This window comes from Oryzias latipes, chromosome 1 (assembly GCF_053564925.1).
Source record: "Oryzias latipes strain Hd-rR chromosome 1, Olatipes_Hd-rR_3.1".
NCBI lineage: Eukaryota > Metazoa > Chordata > Actinopteri > Beloniformes > Adrianichthyidae > Oryzias > Oryzias latipes.
The window spans coordinates 4,025,059-4,040,389 of NC_136237.1; the positions used below are offsets into that span (position 1 = coordinate 4,025,059).

The 15,331-nt window shown below is 39.1% G+C and overlaps 1 protein-coding gene and 3 non-coding genes across 5 annotated transcripts; 1 reads left to right on the forward strand and 3 right to left on the reverse strand.

The window, feature by feature from the left end:
• Nucleotides 1–2,280: 2,280 nt before the first annotated feature.
• On the reverse strand, nt 2,281–8,254 carry LOC105354742 (G2/M phase-specific E3 ubiquitin-protein ligase). Of its 2 annotated transcripts, XM_023960833.2 has the most exons (12): nt 8,117–8,254; nt 7,624–7,671; nt 7,397–7,471; nt 5,961–6,385; nt 5,646–5,703; nt 5,345–5,459; nt 5,159–5,248; nt 4,775–5,064; nt 4,421–4,644; nt 4,068–4,268; nt 3,787–3,976; nt 2,281–3,322 (listed from the first exon to the last, which is right to left on the reverse strand). In XM_023960833.2, the coding sequence occupies exons 4-12, from the start codon at nt 5,985–5,987 to the stop codon at nt 3,015–3,017; spliced, it is 1,503 nt and encodes a 500-aa protein (XP_023816601.1). In that variant the 5' UTR covers nt 5,988–6,385; nt 7,397–7,471; nt 7,624–7,671; nt 8,117–8,254; the 3' UTR covers nt 2,281–3,014. The 2 variants fall into 2 exon arrangements, with proteins under 2 accessions (XP_023816601.1, XP_023816594.1); XM_023960826.2 differs by lacking the exons at nt 5,961–6,385; nt 7,397–7,471; nt 7,624–7,671; nt 8,117–8,254 and having other exon boundaries at nt 5,646–5,852.
• A 3,286-nt stretch (nt 8,255–11,540) lies between these two features.
• Nucleotides 11,541–11,612, reverse strand: trnae-uuc (transfer RNA glutamic acid (anticodon UUC)). The gene has a single exon. It is a non-coding gene; the product is annotated as a tRNA-Glu (tRNA).
• A 1,994-nt stretch (nt 11,613–13,606) lies between these two features.
• trnae-uuc (transfer RNA glutamic acid (anticodon UUC)) lies at nt 13,607–13,678 on the reverse strand. Its single transcript has one exon. It is a non-coding gene; the product is annotated as a tRNA-Glu (tRNA).
• A 193-nt stretch (nt 13,679–13,871) lies between these two features.
• Nucleotides 13,872–13,942, forward strand: trnag-ucc (transfer RNA glycine (anticodon UCC)). The gene has a single exon. It is a non-coding gene; the product is annotated as a tRNA-Gly (tRNA).
• The last annotated feature ends 1,389 nt before the right edge of the window (nt 13,943–15,331 follow it).

Here is a 15,331-nt window from a genome sequence, read left to right on the forward strand (position 1 = left end):
CAAGTTTGGATGGCCTATGCACATAAGAACTGATCATGGAGGGGAAAATGTTTTGATTTGGGAGGACATGAGAGTGCACAAAGGAGTAAGTTCTGTGTTGACAGGGAGCTCTGTTCATAATCAACGTATTGAGCGATTTAATCGTGATTTGAACTGTAACTGCCGAAACGTGTATGCGCCCATTTTCTATGAGCTAGAATCCCTGAACATGCTGGATGTAGACAACCCGACTGATTTATTTTGCCTCCATTATGTATACATTCCCAGAATCAACTGCACACTTGAGGAATTTCAGGCAGCATTCAACAGTCATTCCATCTCCTCTGAGGGAAACAAAACCCCTGTTCAGCTTTTCACCCAAAACACTTGTTTTCCAATGCCGAATTCTGCAACTTCTGCTTCGGTAACTGAGAGAAGCCCAGAATCATGACAAAGCTCAGATTACCTCTTCACACCACTTACTGATCAAGACTTGCAAGAACTGTCTGCAAACGTGAACCCACTAGAAAATGATGGAAACCAAGGAAAAACACTGTATCAGAAAGTGCAAGAATTTATAAATAATAAACTAGCTACTGGGTAGCACTGTTGAATGTTTTTGACATCTATGCAAGTTCACTGATATTGTGATTAAAAAAATATCACCAAATATTTGGTCTTTTATTTCCCTGCAGAGTTTTCAAAAATTCCTTATACAGACGTATCATTTTTTAACAACACACTGGTTGACAAAATTGTTGGTATCCTTAGTTAAAGAACGAAGGTCCACAATGCTCGCTGAAATTACTTGAAACGTTCAAAAGTAACAATAAATTAAAATTTATTGAAAATTAAATAATCCAAATCAGCCATTACTTTTGAGTTGTTGATTAACAGAATTATTTAAAAAAAAGAAAACTAATGAATTAGGGCTGGACAAAAATGATGGCACCCACAACCTTTTGAGGCAATCACTGCAATGAAACGGTTTCTGTATTTGTCAATGAGCCTTCTGCACCTGTCCACAGGTATTTTGTTCCACTCCTCATGAGCAAACTACTCCAGTTGTCTCAGGTTTGACGGGTGTCTTCTCCAAATGGCATGTTTCAGCTCCTTCCACAGATATTCAATGGGATTCAGATCTGGGCTCATAGAAGGCCACTTCAGAATAGTCCAACGCTTTTCTCTCAGCCATTCTTGAGGTTTTTGGCTGTGTGTTTTGGATCGATGTCCTGTTGGAAGACCCATGACCTGAGACTGAGACCAAGCTTTCTGACACTAGGCAGCACATTTCTACCCAGAATGCCTTGATAATCTGGAGATTTCATTTGACCTTCACAACTTCCAGACACCCTGTGCCAGATGCAGCAAAGCAGCCCCAAAACAGAACTGAGCCTCCTCCATGTTTCACAGTAGGGACAGTGTTCTTTTGGTTGTATGCTTCATTTTTTTAGTCTACCAACATGGAGCTGATGTGCCTTACTAGAAAGCTCCAGTTTGGTCTCATCTGTCCAAAGGACATTTTCCCAGAAGCTTTGTGGCTTGTCAACATGCATTTTTGCAAATTCCAGTCTTGCTTTTTCATGATTTCCTTTCAACAGTGGTGGTGTCCTCCTTGGTCGTCTCCCATGAAGTCCACTCTGGCTCAAACAACGACGAATGGTGTGATCTGACACTGATGTACCTTGATCTAGGAGTTCACATTAAAGGTGAACTCTAGGAGTTCACTTTTAATGTCTTTGGAGGTTGTTCTGGGCTCTTTGGATACAGTTCCAACTATCTGTCTCCTCAATTTGTCATCAGTTTTCCTCTTTCGGCCACGTCCAGGGAGGTTGGCTACTGTCTTACGGGTCTTCAACTTCTGAATAATATGTGCCACTGTCGTCACAGGAACTTTAAGCTGCTTAGAGATGGTTTTATAGCCTTTACCTTTACGATGTTTGTCTATAATTTTGTTTCTAATGTCCTGGGACAATTCTCTCCTTGGCTTTCTGTTGTCCATGTTCAGTGTGGTACACACTTTTTCACCAAACATTAGTTTGTTTTTTTAAATAAATCTGTTTATCAACAACTCAAAAGTAATGGGTGATTTTGATTATTTAAATTTCAATCCAATATAATTTATTCCTACTTTTGAACTTTTCAAGTCATTCCAGTGAGCATTGTGGAATTTCTTTCTTTAACTGAGGGGTACCAACTATTTTGTCCACCACTGCAGTTCATTGTAAGAGCAAGTCAGGGCACTAGAGGAAATACTGAAAAGAAGGACTTGGTCTACTCTAAAAGCAATGACACAACATCTAGTTTAATTGTTTGTTTAATGTTTCATCATTTGAGTTTGTAATTGAAACCTTTTCCATAAAGAATGAACATCCAATAGGCTTTACATGTGAGACAACGTATGCAAACACTTTCAACACACAACCATGTTGCTCTGCTAAACAAACATCTATTGACATTTCAAAAAATAACCTATTATTTGAAATGGATCAACATGAAATAATGGGTGTACTCTCTCTGGTGTTCAGAAAATGCATACTTTTCTACAGACAATACCAATTCCTTCCCATAGAAAATAAATAAATATAAGTTTCCCGAACAAAGAGATCCAAATCTATATTTTACCATTTTTCCTCTTTTGTAACTTTTCATATTTAACTGTTGTCTTGAGTGGCTTTACATGGAAACAGAAAAAAGAAAACCGTTCAACATTTCCTGTTTTTGTTTAATTAAATACAATTTGCTCATCAAACAGCAGAAACAGATCCTCAACAAAGACACAAGTAGCACATTTTCCTGCTTTTATGAATTAACTAAAATTATTAATAACATTTAAACATAGCAAAACTCCATACAAAGGCAAATTTTTTATATTTATTAATACAGAAGTAAAAAAAAAACAGAAAAACATCACTGAGGTGTTTTGGATTAATACAAATAACGTATCCATTCTTCTACATTTCTTCTCTTCTCCACTTTATTTTCCCTTCTTACTCACCTGGACCCTTTTCCCTGGAATATATTTTCATGTTTATTTAAACTGCACTAAAATTTGCTCCATTCATAAGCGCTACTAGGAAGTTATATTCAAACTCATCATTGTCAGCTAGATTTTTGGAATTTACAAAGATTTCAAGCTCATTTGAGCACGTATGAGCGACTGGAAGGTACTTGTTTTCATTATGAACAAAGCTTAACTTTGGACTTGGTTGAAATCCAACTGCTGGAACTCTGCTACTTCCAGTCACAAAGGCGAGAATATGTCCAGGATTTAAATTTCTGAGAAAGGTCTTCTCTGCTTCTGTCAGGGTTCTGCCATGAAGACATTCCTCAACTTCTCTTTCTGTCATTGTAAGATATTATTAGAAAAAAAAAATTAGAAAAAACAATATTCAGATTCACTTGTTCTTCATTGCAATAAACTGTTCTTTTAATACTGCAAAACTGGTTGTCTAAAATTTCTACAAAGTTTACATTTTCAATATGACGGGTAAATGTGCTAATGAATTTTTATATTTTAAACTCCACATTTTCCCTTACCTGAAATTTTTTAGACAAATTATTCACTTTATTTGGAACCATATAAAAAATGTTTTTTTATTGAATTGAATATAATTCCATACCTTCGTAATTTTGTATACTAAAAAGAAAAATTAAAATTTCCAAAATGATAATTAAATATGCCAGCAGTAGCTAAAATGTAATGCTTACTGAAAATCAGCATTTAAAAGAAAAAAAAATGTATAAGACTTTAGGTCTTAGTGCAAATTAGAGCAAATTATGGCTTGTCTGCTTTATTTATTTTACCTTGAACACTATTGAGGAAATCTCTGAACTTAACCACCATCAGCTCTTCTTTTGGTCGTTTGTTGCTTCCCAGAACGGAGTAGCTGGGCTTCAGAAGGGTAGCAACCACATCTGCTGTAAGATCACTGCGAACCTTGGGCATCTCTAAAAGAACCCGAAGGGGAAGGTTCTCTTTCAGAAGTGGTAAGAGCTGTAAAAACATAACATCTAGTTATTTTTATACATTTCTGATCAACTTTTACCTACAAACCAGACACTAATGAATGTCAGCCTAGACTTACCTCATAACATTCCAACCCCTCAGCTAACTGATCGTAGCAGCTCTTTCGTTGTAGTAGAACATGGAAAATTATAGCATTTTTAACAAATGCATCCTTGTTGTCCATGGTAACAGGGTTTGGAAGACCTTCAATTTGGTACCTCCATGACTCACAGGATTCTATTGCTCGTTGCAGATCATCATCAGTTGTTGCTTGATCAATCTTAAAATGTCAGAAGGAGAAAATATGTGTTTATGAAATGTCATCAATTTGTATTTTAATTGCCAACACCTTCCCTGACACTTTACATAGAAAAATAGTTAGAAAATGAATGATAAAATTATTACAGAGTTTAACCACTTTCATAAACATACTGTCTTGAGGCTGTCTCTAAGTTCCACATCGGCAACATCCTCTGGAGAAACGCGGATGTCGAACATACGCCCAGTCAGCAGGTAGTCCAAGACAACAGACGAAAGGAGAGCAGGACATTCTCCACCTTGGACAATGATGGTAGACATCATCTGACCAATAGTGCGGTAGACTCGATTTTGGACATGCGAAACATTTAGTCTTGGAATGAAGCCATTGGGGGACTCTGCAGATCAAATAAAATATGTTCATGTCAGCTTTAAACAAACTTAATTTTATTAAACAAAAATTATCTATGCAGTCTGTTATTAACTTAAATTTCTCATTTAACTAATGAAAAATAAAAAAGAATTCACCCTCAAATGCCCCACTTTCTTGGAAAATTGCTTTAACAAGCAAGCGAAAGAGTTCTCGACGGGGACCTCCAAGATCTTCTGCATCTTCTGTGGTGTTTTCATCACTGGCAAATGTTACATAAAGCATATCGGTGCTTTCAACAAATCTTGGTCGCCTGAATTGTCGGATCGCAGATGTCCACACATTTCTTCGGCTGACAATGATTGACCTAAATCCTTCTGTAACAACCATTTCACTGTGAGCTTTTACAATTCCAGTTATTTCTTCTGTTGTCAACGTTTTAATAGACCTTGAAAAGATAAAACAGCAGATGTCATCGTTACAAAGATCAGGAAAATGAAAATATTGTCAATAATTAAATGTAATACTGAAATAATTAAAACCTCGACTCTTGTGGAACCTGGACAGTTTCTTCTTCCAAACTGCGTCTGATGGCTTCCTCGACTGCCTCCTCTTCTTCGAAATCAAGTGGTCTTGAAAAGAGATTCAAAAAGAAGAAGAAAAAGCTAAATTGGACGAAAAAAATGTAAATGAACTGGTTTTTCTAACAAATCCAGTATAAAACATACATGAAATCAGAGAAACGAGTGCCTCCTTGTTCGGTCTCATGTTCTCGATTTGTGGCATCTGCCTCCATTGGTTCATATGGACCGTCAACATTAGATTGCTCCAATGTCTCAAGATCTAAATGGAACAGATTGAGCAGAAGACACATTATGAAATGATAGTTGGAAAAAAAAAGGATGCAAACGACTCTCTGGAAATGACCAATACGTTGATCAAAATCAATCAGGTAGTGTGGGATTGCTGATGTAACATGGGGGTTGGATGGAAACACAGGTTGATAATCTTAACCTTGAAACTACCCACCTCTACTCTGAAAAGTTGGACTTTCAAAGTCACTGTCATCCGTGTCAAAAACTCTGTGCTGAATGATAAGATGTGGAAATTTTGTGTAAGAAAGCAATTTTAAAAGCATATAAATTGTAATTTAGACATAACAAGCATGACTAAATGTTCAAAGTTAATTTGTGATTGCAAAAACAATTTACAACAATAAAAAGTGTCACATGTAAAGATGATGCTGTGCTTAGTTATGTTCATATCTAAATAATTTTAACAAAAATCGCATGCAAATAATATTACATGAAAAAGGTTTACCAGTACTTTCACTATCAAGCTTACCTGTGTTGGCATTTCCATTTCAGCCATAATGTAAAGACAGGTATTTGAGCAAACAGAAGAAACTTCTTTCCCCCCCAGGGAAAGTTGAGTGTGACATTGGGCTTCATTAATTTTTTGCACCCTTTTATTGTGCTCAAGTACTGAAAAGGGAAAACATCATGCTCGGAGATGCCAAATGATCCTCTGAAGATAGCAGAAATTTCTTCTCTGAGCTGATCTTCAGACCACTCGGTGGTAAAGGAAATTTTTCCAATTAGACCAGCTTGAGCCAAGCGACTTCTGTTTTCTCCTCTAGGTATGACGAAAACTGATTCCCTTGGAGAAAATGGCAAACATACAACGTCTTTTGTAAACGTTTTCACGTTTTTTCTTTGCTGATATCCTGATCGACCTCTTCTTGATTGAAAATATGATGGAAAAGGAACCTGTTAAGAAGAGAGGACACAAGATTTATTCTTAAAAATTACCAAAACTAGATCAAAGTTAATGGAAAATGGCGTATACTTATATAGCGCTTTCTACCCTCTTTCGAAGGCCTAAAGCACTTTACAGTCACAGTTCCATTCACCCATGCACACACACATTCACGCACTGGTGGTGGCTCCACTGCCGAACACTGGCGCCAACCTCCCACCAGAGGCAAGGTGGGGTTCAGCGTCTTGCCCGAGGACACTTCGACAAATGGGCGAGAATCTAACCTTTAATCTTATGATCATGGGTCGACCGTCCTACCGCTGCACCACGGCTGCCCAAATGGGTCAGCAGCAGTCATTACTAAGGTATAAACCAGTGGTGGGCAAACTTAGGCACGGTGGCCATATGCATCCCTAAAAACAATTAATCAAGCCTGCCAAATTGTAATTACTTATACTAATTATCCTTACTGTTTTATTTGCCCTGGTATCTACCCATATTAATTCATTGATCTTTTTGTAGGAGCAGAACGTTATTGGGCATTCATGTGGTGTTGGAAGATGTTGTTTTCAGACATTTGCGCATGTTTTCCAAGTCTGAAAGTCTTTTTTTTTTATCATCATAATTTCTCTAATTTTGCCTTTTTCTCTGACGGACATCCACCCTTGGGTGCAATTTGCACAAACATGAGAACAAAAGCCAAAGCTTTGAAATAAAACCTGTTTTAAAGATATAAAGTTTTAATCAAGGTTAAAGCATGTTTTCGTCCATATTCTAAGTTATTTCTTTCTATTATGATACAGATTCCCAAAACACTCCACACCATCTATGGCCCACGAGTTGAAAAGTTTGCCCATCTCTGATATAAACTTACAGAACTCATATAAACAGGAATATATATTCGGTAACAAAAAATAATCTATTCAGCGAACAAATAAAAAAACATCTTAAAAGGTACACTTTCACAACAAAGTTGATGGTAATTCTACTCATTAAAAGCAAATAAGTCATTCAGTTCTTACCAATCTCTGGGATGTGCCAGCCCCTGCAGATGTGGCTGAACTTGTGGATGCTATGGGTGGCGGCAGAGTGTTGACCTGAGGTGGGCGGTGGTAGAAGAACAATCATATGGATGTTTTGTTACATTTTAAAAATCAGTTAAACACTAAACTATAAAAATAAAAAACAACAGTTGTAAAAAATGTAATCACTGTACTCAATGGAAGAAAACAACTGATGATGTTCTTACCGGTCTGTGTGAAGCGGCAGAACTTGTGGATGGTGATGATGTGTTAACCTGTAGAGTAGGAGCATGTAACAGAGAAAGTTTACATTGAAAATAAGTGATTGTAGCAGATTTTAGCAAATAAGAAAGATCTGTAATGAGAAAGAAGACAAGCAATAAATAAAAAGACCCCCCCCCCCCCCCCCCCCCCCCCGCCAATGTTCTTTTTTTCATTTAGAGTTGCAGTGATGTAAAGTGGCATAAAAATACCACAGACATACATAGCAGGCCTACTCAGAGATATCTTTCATCATTATGTGTCAAGGAAATTACAAAATAGCATTATATTATTACACTGTAATGTCAAAAGATGCCTTGATAACGTTAGCCATTTGTTAGCTAAAAAAAAATTAAGACTAGCTTGGAAAGACTAGCTGTTTAGCTAGCTAAAAATCCGTTTCCACATAATAGTATTATAGAACTATTTTATCTTATTTTATTTAACTTTTCCACTTACCAGATTTGCAGCAGCAGGTGTAGGTGCCAGGACACCTTGCAATGCAGCTCGCACTCCTGAAACAACGGCCCTTTCAATATCCTCAGGTCTCAAAGAGTTTGCCATGATTACGGTTCAACTTTCGTCTGAACAAGGACCGCTCTATTCGGTGAGGGGCGTGGCCTCATTAGCATATTTCCCAAACATTTAAAGTCAACATTTATATTTAACATTTAGGCGGAACATTTAGATTTACATTTACATTTAACATTTACATTTATATTTAACATTTAGGCGGAACATTTAGATTTACATTTACATTTAACATTTACATTTATATTTAACATTTACATTTACATTTAACATTTAACATTTGGATCTACATTTACTTTTAATATTAGCATTTACATTTAACATTTACATTTAACATTTATATTTATATTTAGATTTAGATTTAACATTTATATTTAGATACAAAATTTGTATTTAACATTTACATTTAGAGTTAACATTTACATTTAATATTTAGATTTAGACTTAGATTTAGATTTACCATTTAGATTTAACATTTAGATATACATTTAAATTTAGCATTTAACATTTAGATTTTCATTTGCATTTAATATTTAGGTTTACATTTAATAATCACATTTAACATTTATACTTCTATTTAGTCTTTGATTTAATATTTATATTTAGATATAACATTTACATTTCACATTTACATTTAAATGTAACATTTAGATATATATTTAACATTTATTTTTAACATTTACATTTATATTTATATTTATATTTAACATTTACATTTAACATTTAGGTTTACATTTAGATATAACATATACACTTAGCATTTATATTTACGTTTGGGATTTAGGTATGTGTTTCGATTTAACATTTACATTTATTATTTACATATACATTAATATTTATTATTTATTATTAATATTTAGATTTAATTTTAACCTCTAAAAGTACATATCCTCATGTCACAGATTGTTTTTTTATTGGTGATAAATATAGACAAAATGTGATATAAATGCAGCATAAATGGAAAGAAATGTCTAAATGTGGTAAAAGTGACACAAAATTTTCATGAGGTTAATTTTTACATTCGGCGCCCCATAAGTCTGACGCTAATATAGACGTTCAAAATTTTATAAGCTAAATATAAAGTTTGAATGAACTCAGAGCGCAGGCTGGGGTGCCGAAAAGGGAGTAATGGGGGGGCGTAAATGTGATAGATTCTAAGTTCCCAGACTAAGAAGGCCTACAGAGGCCACTAACAATGATGAAATGATAAAACAGAACAAATAAATTCAAAAAGTCATTAACCAATAAGGTATCACAAATATTTTATTTTCAATGTCATGGTGGCACACCCCATGTCCGTAAATATGAGAGAATAGTATGTTATTTAAATAGCAATACATTCAAATATTTATGATGCTGTTTTTATTAAATAATAATCGACATCCCCTCGGTCAAAATTATTTTCCAGAAAGTCTGAACAGAGTCAAGTACATCAGAAACAGCAGCTGCAGCATCAGTCTCCAGCTGTCCCTCCCCCCAAACTAGAACTAGCCTCAGAGCTCCCAAACCAGGAAGTATGGCAGCATGTGTCTCATATTTCAAAATAAAATTCAATACCAGAAATGCTTTTTCATTAACACAAATATATTAGGGTGAGGGTGTGATGCGCCTTCGGGGGGGGGGGGGGGGGGGGGGGGCTACTTGGCAGTGGCCCCCTCCTATGGTTGCCGTATGGAGTGGGCCCCCCCTCTTTCGGTTTTATTTGCACCTTAGACATGTAGGGCCCTTGGTAGGGGGGGTGCTTGGACATCACTGCCAGCAAGCAGCAGATGTCCTCCTGGCACCCTACCCGCCAATTTTAACCGCACCTTAGACATTTAGGGCCCTTTGGTGGGGAGGCTGAGGGGACATCACTGTGAGTAATCAGGAGATGTCCCCTCAGTGCCCTACCCACCAATTTTAACTGCACACCCCTTAGTACAGACACCCCTCCCCCCTCAATATATACATCCCAACATAAACACACACACATGCACACCCTCTCAAACACACGCACACACATTTTGCAAGGAAGGTGGGACCTAAGACCATCTGTCCCCTACCCCTTCCCTGGTATGGGGTATGGGGCCCCTTGGCAACAGCGGCCGTGTCCCTTGGGAGCCGGTTTCCTGGGCCCGGCGGTGCTCTCTCCGTGCGGGGGGGGGGGTTAACATTACACCTGAGGCGGGGGTGTTCGTGTCCCTGGGGGGTGGGTTATGGTACTTGCCCCTGAGCGCTGGGCCCCACCAAATTTCCAACTGTGGCCGAGCCTGGTCGGGCCATGTTTACAACACCCCTTGTGGGCGCCCTTTTTCCCCAGGGTGCCCCCCTCCTGGGCGGGGGCGGCGGGCCCCTGCCTTGCTCCTCCCTGGACCAACCGTGGGCTGGGTGGGTGGCTGCCTGGAGTGCGGAGCGGGTCTCCCTTGGGGGGTCCTGGCTCATACCTGGGGTTGGGGCGGGGGTTTGCCCGGAACTCCTGGGTGGTAATGGGGTGCTCGTCTGGGGCTGTGGGCGCCTTTCTCTGGTGGGGCCCTGCGTTAGGCTCTCACGGCGCGGCGGGGGGGCTGCTCTCCTGGTTGGGCTGGGGCAGCGCTCTCTTTTCCCCCATGCCTCCCTGCTCTCTGGCTCTGGGGGCCTTGCGGCAGTCCTGCTGGCCCTGGCCTGGGCGGCGGATTTGGTCGCCCGGGGGGCGGTTGTTCCCTGCCTGCTCCCGTGTGGCGTTGGGGGGGTTATAGCTGCCACTGCTGCTGCGGCGGGGGTCTTGGTGTGGGGATGGCTGGGCACTCTCCCTCCGTCCTTTTACATTTCATCATCCATTTTAGAAACACATAAACACTCACTTAAGCACAGGTGTTAGCTCACCTTTGCACTAATAGTTTGCGTGATTGAATGAAATACATAGCTGCTGCAGCGGGGGTCTTGGTGTGGGGATGGCTGGGCACTCTCCTTCCATCTTTACACAATCCTCCATCCATTTTAGAAGAACATAAACATTCACCTGAGCACAGGTGTTAGCACACCTTTGCACTAATAGTTTGCGTGATAGAATGAATGAAATATTTCACACTAGTTGGTTTTAAGGCATAAGTATGCGTGTGAACACTATCTGTTTTGTGTACATGTTGACATGTGGACATTTTTGCAGCTAGCAGGTGTGTTGATAACACAAACAAAGTTTGGCCTCAATTACAAAAAGGGTTTATTAAGACATACCTTTGGTTTGTCTAAAGATTAATAACCCCTATTGTTAAAGTAAAATATGTCCAACAAAAGAGGCCCTCCGCTCTCATCTGCCTGCCCAGCTGTTGGACAGGACAAGTTCTAAAATAAATAAACTAGTGTTTCATGCCAGTTTCCCTTTGAACATAGCGGTTTCCCTGACCGGGAATTGAACCCGGGCCGTGGCGGTGAAAGCACCAAATCCTAGCCATTAGACCATCAGTGATATCACATTATAGAAGTAAAAGCTGTAGAATGGCAAGCTGTAATGTCTAATGTTGATCTATGACATGGAAAACATAGCCCATACACTACTGAAGTGTAGAATTGTCCATCTTCTTTTCTATGTTGCCAGAGAAATCATTCAACGCTGTGAAATATTTGCTTTCCTTGGAATACCTTTTTTAGGATGTGGTCAAATGACAAGGTTGGTTCAAGGCTTAGATAAGTCTCTATTGAAAAGTGGTGTATAATGTGTCATTATTGGCATAGGCTAAACTAGGATTTCACATGAGTTCACCTTTAAACATAGGGGATTCCCTGACTAGGAATTGAACCCGGAGCGTGGCGGTGAGAGCGCCAAATCCTAGCCATTAGATCATCAGGGAAATTCCTGCTTGAGTCAAACAACATTTTTAACAGATTACAGGAATTGTCATAAATTGCAAAAGACTGCAATTTTGATGTGGCCTACTTTTAGATATTTCTCATTTTTGAAAGAGTGACCATTTATTTTTGCCGTAGCAAATTTCTTCAGTTTGTTGTTTATCTTGTCTCATTTCTTCTTTTTCTGTTGTAGAGTGGAGAAAGTCTAATCTGAGCTTACTGTGGTTCCACAGAGGTAGATTTGAAATTTGCTGCACTTTTACTTCTCTTCTGTCAACAAATCAGTGATCATTCCCGCCAGAAAAAAATACAACATTTCAATATATCCTTTGTCTTTTGTGAGCATATTGTCTTTTGACCCTAGAAAGCCTGAAACTTTGATCTTCTGCTGCAGTGTCCCTCTCTCATTCTCCAAAAAGTGTTGTGGTGATCACCCTAATAACTGGACCTTCAAGTTGCGGATTAGATCTGGGTCGTACGACAGCACACAGTTCTGCTCCCTTCCCCCTCTCCGGTGTATTACACATGTAAAGAAAACAAGTTTTAAGGACCAGGCAGCACTGGCCTATAAGGCAAAGTCTCCAAAGAAGACATCTCCAGTGCACCTGCATTTTCGGCACTGTTGGTTTTCTTCAACATGCTGATTGGCCTTTTTGAATTGGGTAGACTTTCCTTTTACAGATGAAGGCTTCTCCTCATTGTCCTCATCTTCAACAATCATTAGTCTTTCAGTCTGCGTAGGTGTAAGTCTCATGAGGAGAGGCTGTTTCAGCTGCAAATCCATTGGTACTGGCATATCCTCATCAGAGAAGGTATCATAGAGGATGAACGAACCCTTATTCTCAACAACAGAATCTTCTTCACCACTTCCAGAGTGTACGTCTGGGAGTGCTTAAAAATGAGCTAAGGCTTCCAAAGGAGCGAATTCCTTGACTGAATGTTCCTTGATGTTTGTCTTCTTGACTGCAACATGTGTCTACTTTAAAAAGTCAAACAGATGTCCAGATGGATCAGGTAACTCTGCCCCACACAAGCTGCTAGTACTGGTGGGCTGTTAGTTCAAATGCACATTAATTACTGCATAAACATATACATGGGCAAGTAAATGGCTTGTGCCACTGTGCAACAATGATGGGCTCTTGGACTAGAGGCGGGAACTCTTCACTGCACAAATTTGCGCAGGCTTGGAGATTCTACTTTTATTGTGGGGCAGAAGCTCTTGTATGGGCATTGGTGGTATAGTGGTAGCATAGCTGCTTGCCATGCAGTTTACCTGGGTTCCATTCCCAGCCAATGCATTGATTGTAGTTTTTGTTATGTTGAGTAACCTTTTTGTATTATAGTATTTAAGTAAAACATGTAGAATGTCAAGGTCTAAAGCCCAATCTTGATCTATGACATGGAAAACATAGCTCACTCACTAGTGAAATGTGGGCGTTTTCATCTTCTTGCCTATGTTGCTGGAGAAATCATTCAAGGCTGAGAGATGCTTGCATTCCTGATGTGGTTGATACGCAAGGTTGGTCTCTCTTTAAGAGTGGATTAGGATCTGTGTCATTTTTTGGTGTAGGCTAAACTAGTGTTTCGTGCCAATTTCTCTTTGAACATAGTGGATTCCCTGACCGGGAATTGAACCCGGACCGTGGCGGTGAAAGCGCCATATCCTAGCCATTAGACCATCAGGGAAATTCTCCTGTGGAAATGCTTCAAGAGAGTTGGCATTGGTAGCATAGGGGATGTCATAGCTGGGAAGGCGAATGGCTTGGGCTACTGTGCAACAATGATGGGTCCTATGACTGGATGTGGGGACTCTTCCTTGTGCAACATTGCACAGGCTTAGAAATTCTAGGTCTAATGCGGTGTGGCTTTGAAAGAGTTTGCCTTGGTGGTATAGTGGTAGCATTGCTGCCTTCCAAGCAGTTGACCTGGGTTCAATTCCCAGCCAATGCATTGACTAGTGCTTTTGAGAAGTAAACCTCTTGCTGAATATTATTGAAGTAAAAGCTGTAGAATGGCAAGCTGTGATGTCTAATGTTGATCTATGACATGGAAAACATAGCCCACACACTACTGAAGTGTAGAATTTTCCATCTTCTTTTCTATATTGCCAGAGAAATCATTCAATGCTGCGAAATGTTTGCTTTCCTTGGAATACCTTCTTTAGGATGTGGTGAAATGACAAGGTTGGTTCAAGTCCTAGATAAGTCTCTATTGAAAAGTGGTTTATGATGTGTCATTATTGGCATAGGCTAAACTAGGGTTTCATGTGAGTTCACCTTTAAACATGGTGGATTCCCTGACCGGGAATTGAACCCCGAGCGTGGCGGTGAGAGCGCCAAATCTTAGCCATTAGACCATCAGGGAAATTCCTGCACAAGTCAAACACCATTTTTAACAGATTACAGGAATTGTCATAAATTGCAAAAGACTGCAATTTTGATGTGGCCTACTTTTAGATATTTTTCATTTTTGAAAGAGTGACCATTTATTTTTGCTGTAGCAAATTTCTTCAGTTTGTTGTTCATCTTGTCTCATTTCTTCTTTTTCTGTTGTAGAGTGGAGAAAGTCTAATCTGAGCTTACTGTGGTTCCACAGAGGTAGATTTGAAATTTGCTGCACTTTTACTTCTCTTGTGTCAACAAATCAGTGATCATTCCCGCCAGACAAAAATACAACATTTCAATATATCCTTTGTCTTTTGACCCTAGAAAGCCTGAAACTTTGATCTTCTGCTGGGTTTCATGCAAGTTTTCCTTTAAACATGGACCCTGGGAATAGAGGCAGGGTCTCTTCCCTGCGACAATTTGCACAGGCTTAGAAATATAAGTCCTAACGTGGAGTAGTAGATGATTCTCTCATTTGACTGATCCTCTGATTGGCCAGGGTCGCGTGCATCTTGTACCTTTTGTTCTTGAGGATGGTTTCCACCATGGTGGCTAATCTCTCCACCACCAGCACCTCCACATAGAACCTGACCACTGATGCACACTTGTCCACCAGTTTCTGTAAGCTGTTCTTTTTTGTTGCTTTGGTATTGCTCTCCCAAGTAACCACTTCATTTCACTAAAAAACCTGCACTTGCATTAATTGAGCATTAAACATTCTTAGCATCATATTAAAAGAAATGTTAATGTGACTTGGCTAAATCCCAGCCTTGTTAGTAATGAAAAACCCACAGTTCAACACTGCTACACTTTAGATTCAATTCAATTCAATTTTATTTGTATAGCCCAAAATCACAACAACAGTCGTCTCGATGGGCTTCGAAGTAAAACATGAACTTAAAAGGATCACGAATACAAAGAGTTCAATAGGAAAATACTAAAATGAACTAACAAA

Bases quoted from the DNA above. Each gene is read 5' to 3' on its own strand.
- LOC105354742 (XM_023960826.2), bottom strand. From the start codon at position 5,754: ATGCTTTTAAAATTGCTTTCTTACACAAAATTTCCACATCTTATCATT. The intron at 5,065-5,158 runs GTTTTAATTATT...TATCTTTTCAAG, and splicing joins CAGGTTCCACAAGAGTCGAG to GTCTATTAAAACGTTGACAA. The intron at 4,269-4,420 runs GTATGTTTATGA...TGACATTTTAAG, and splicing joins TTAGAGACAGCCTCAAGACA to ATTGATCAAGCAACAACTGA.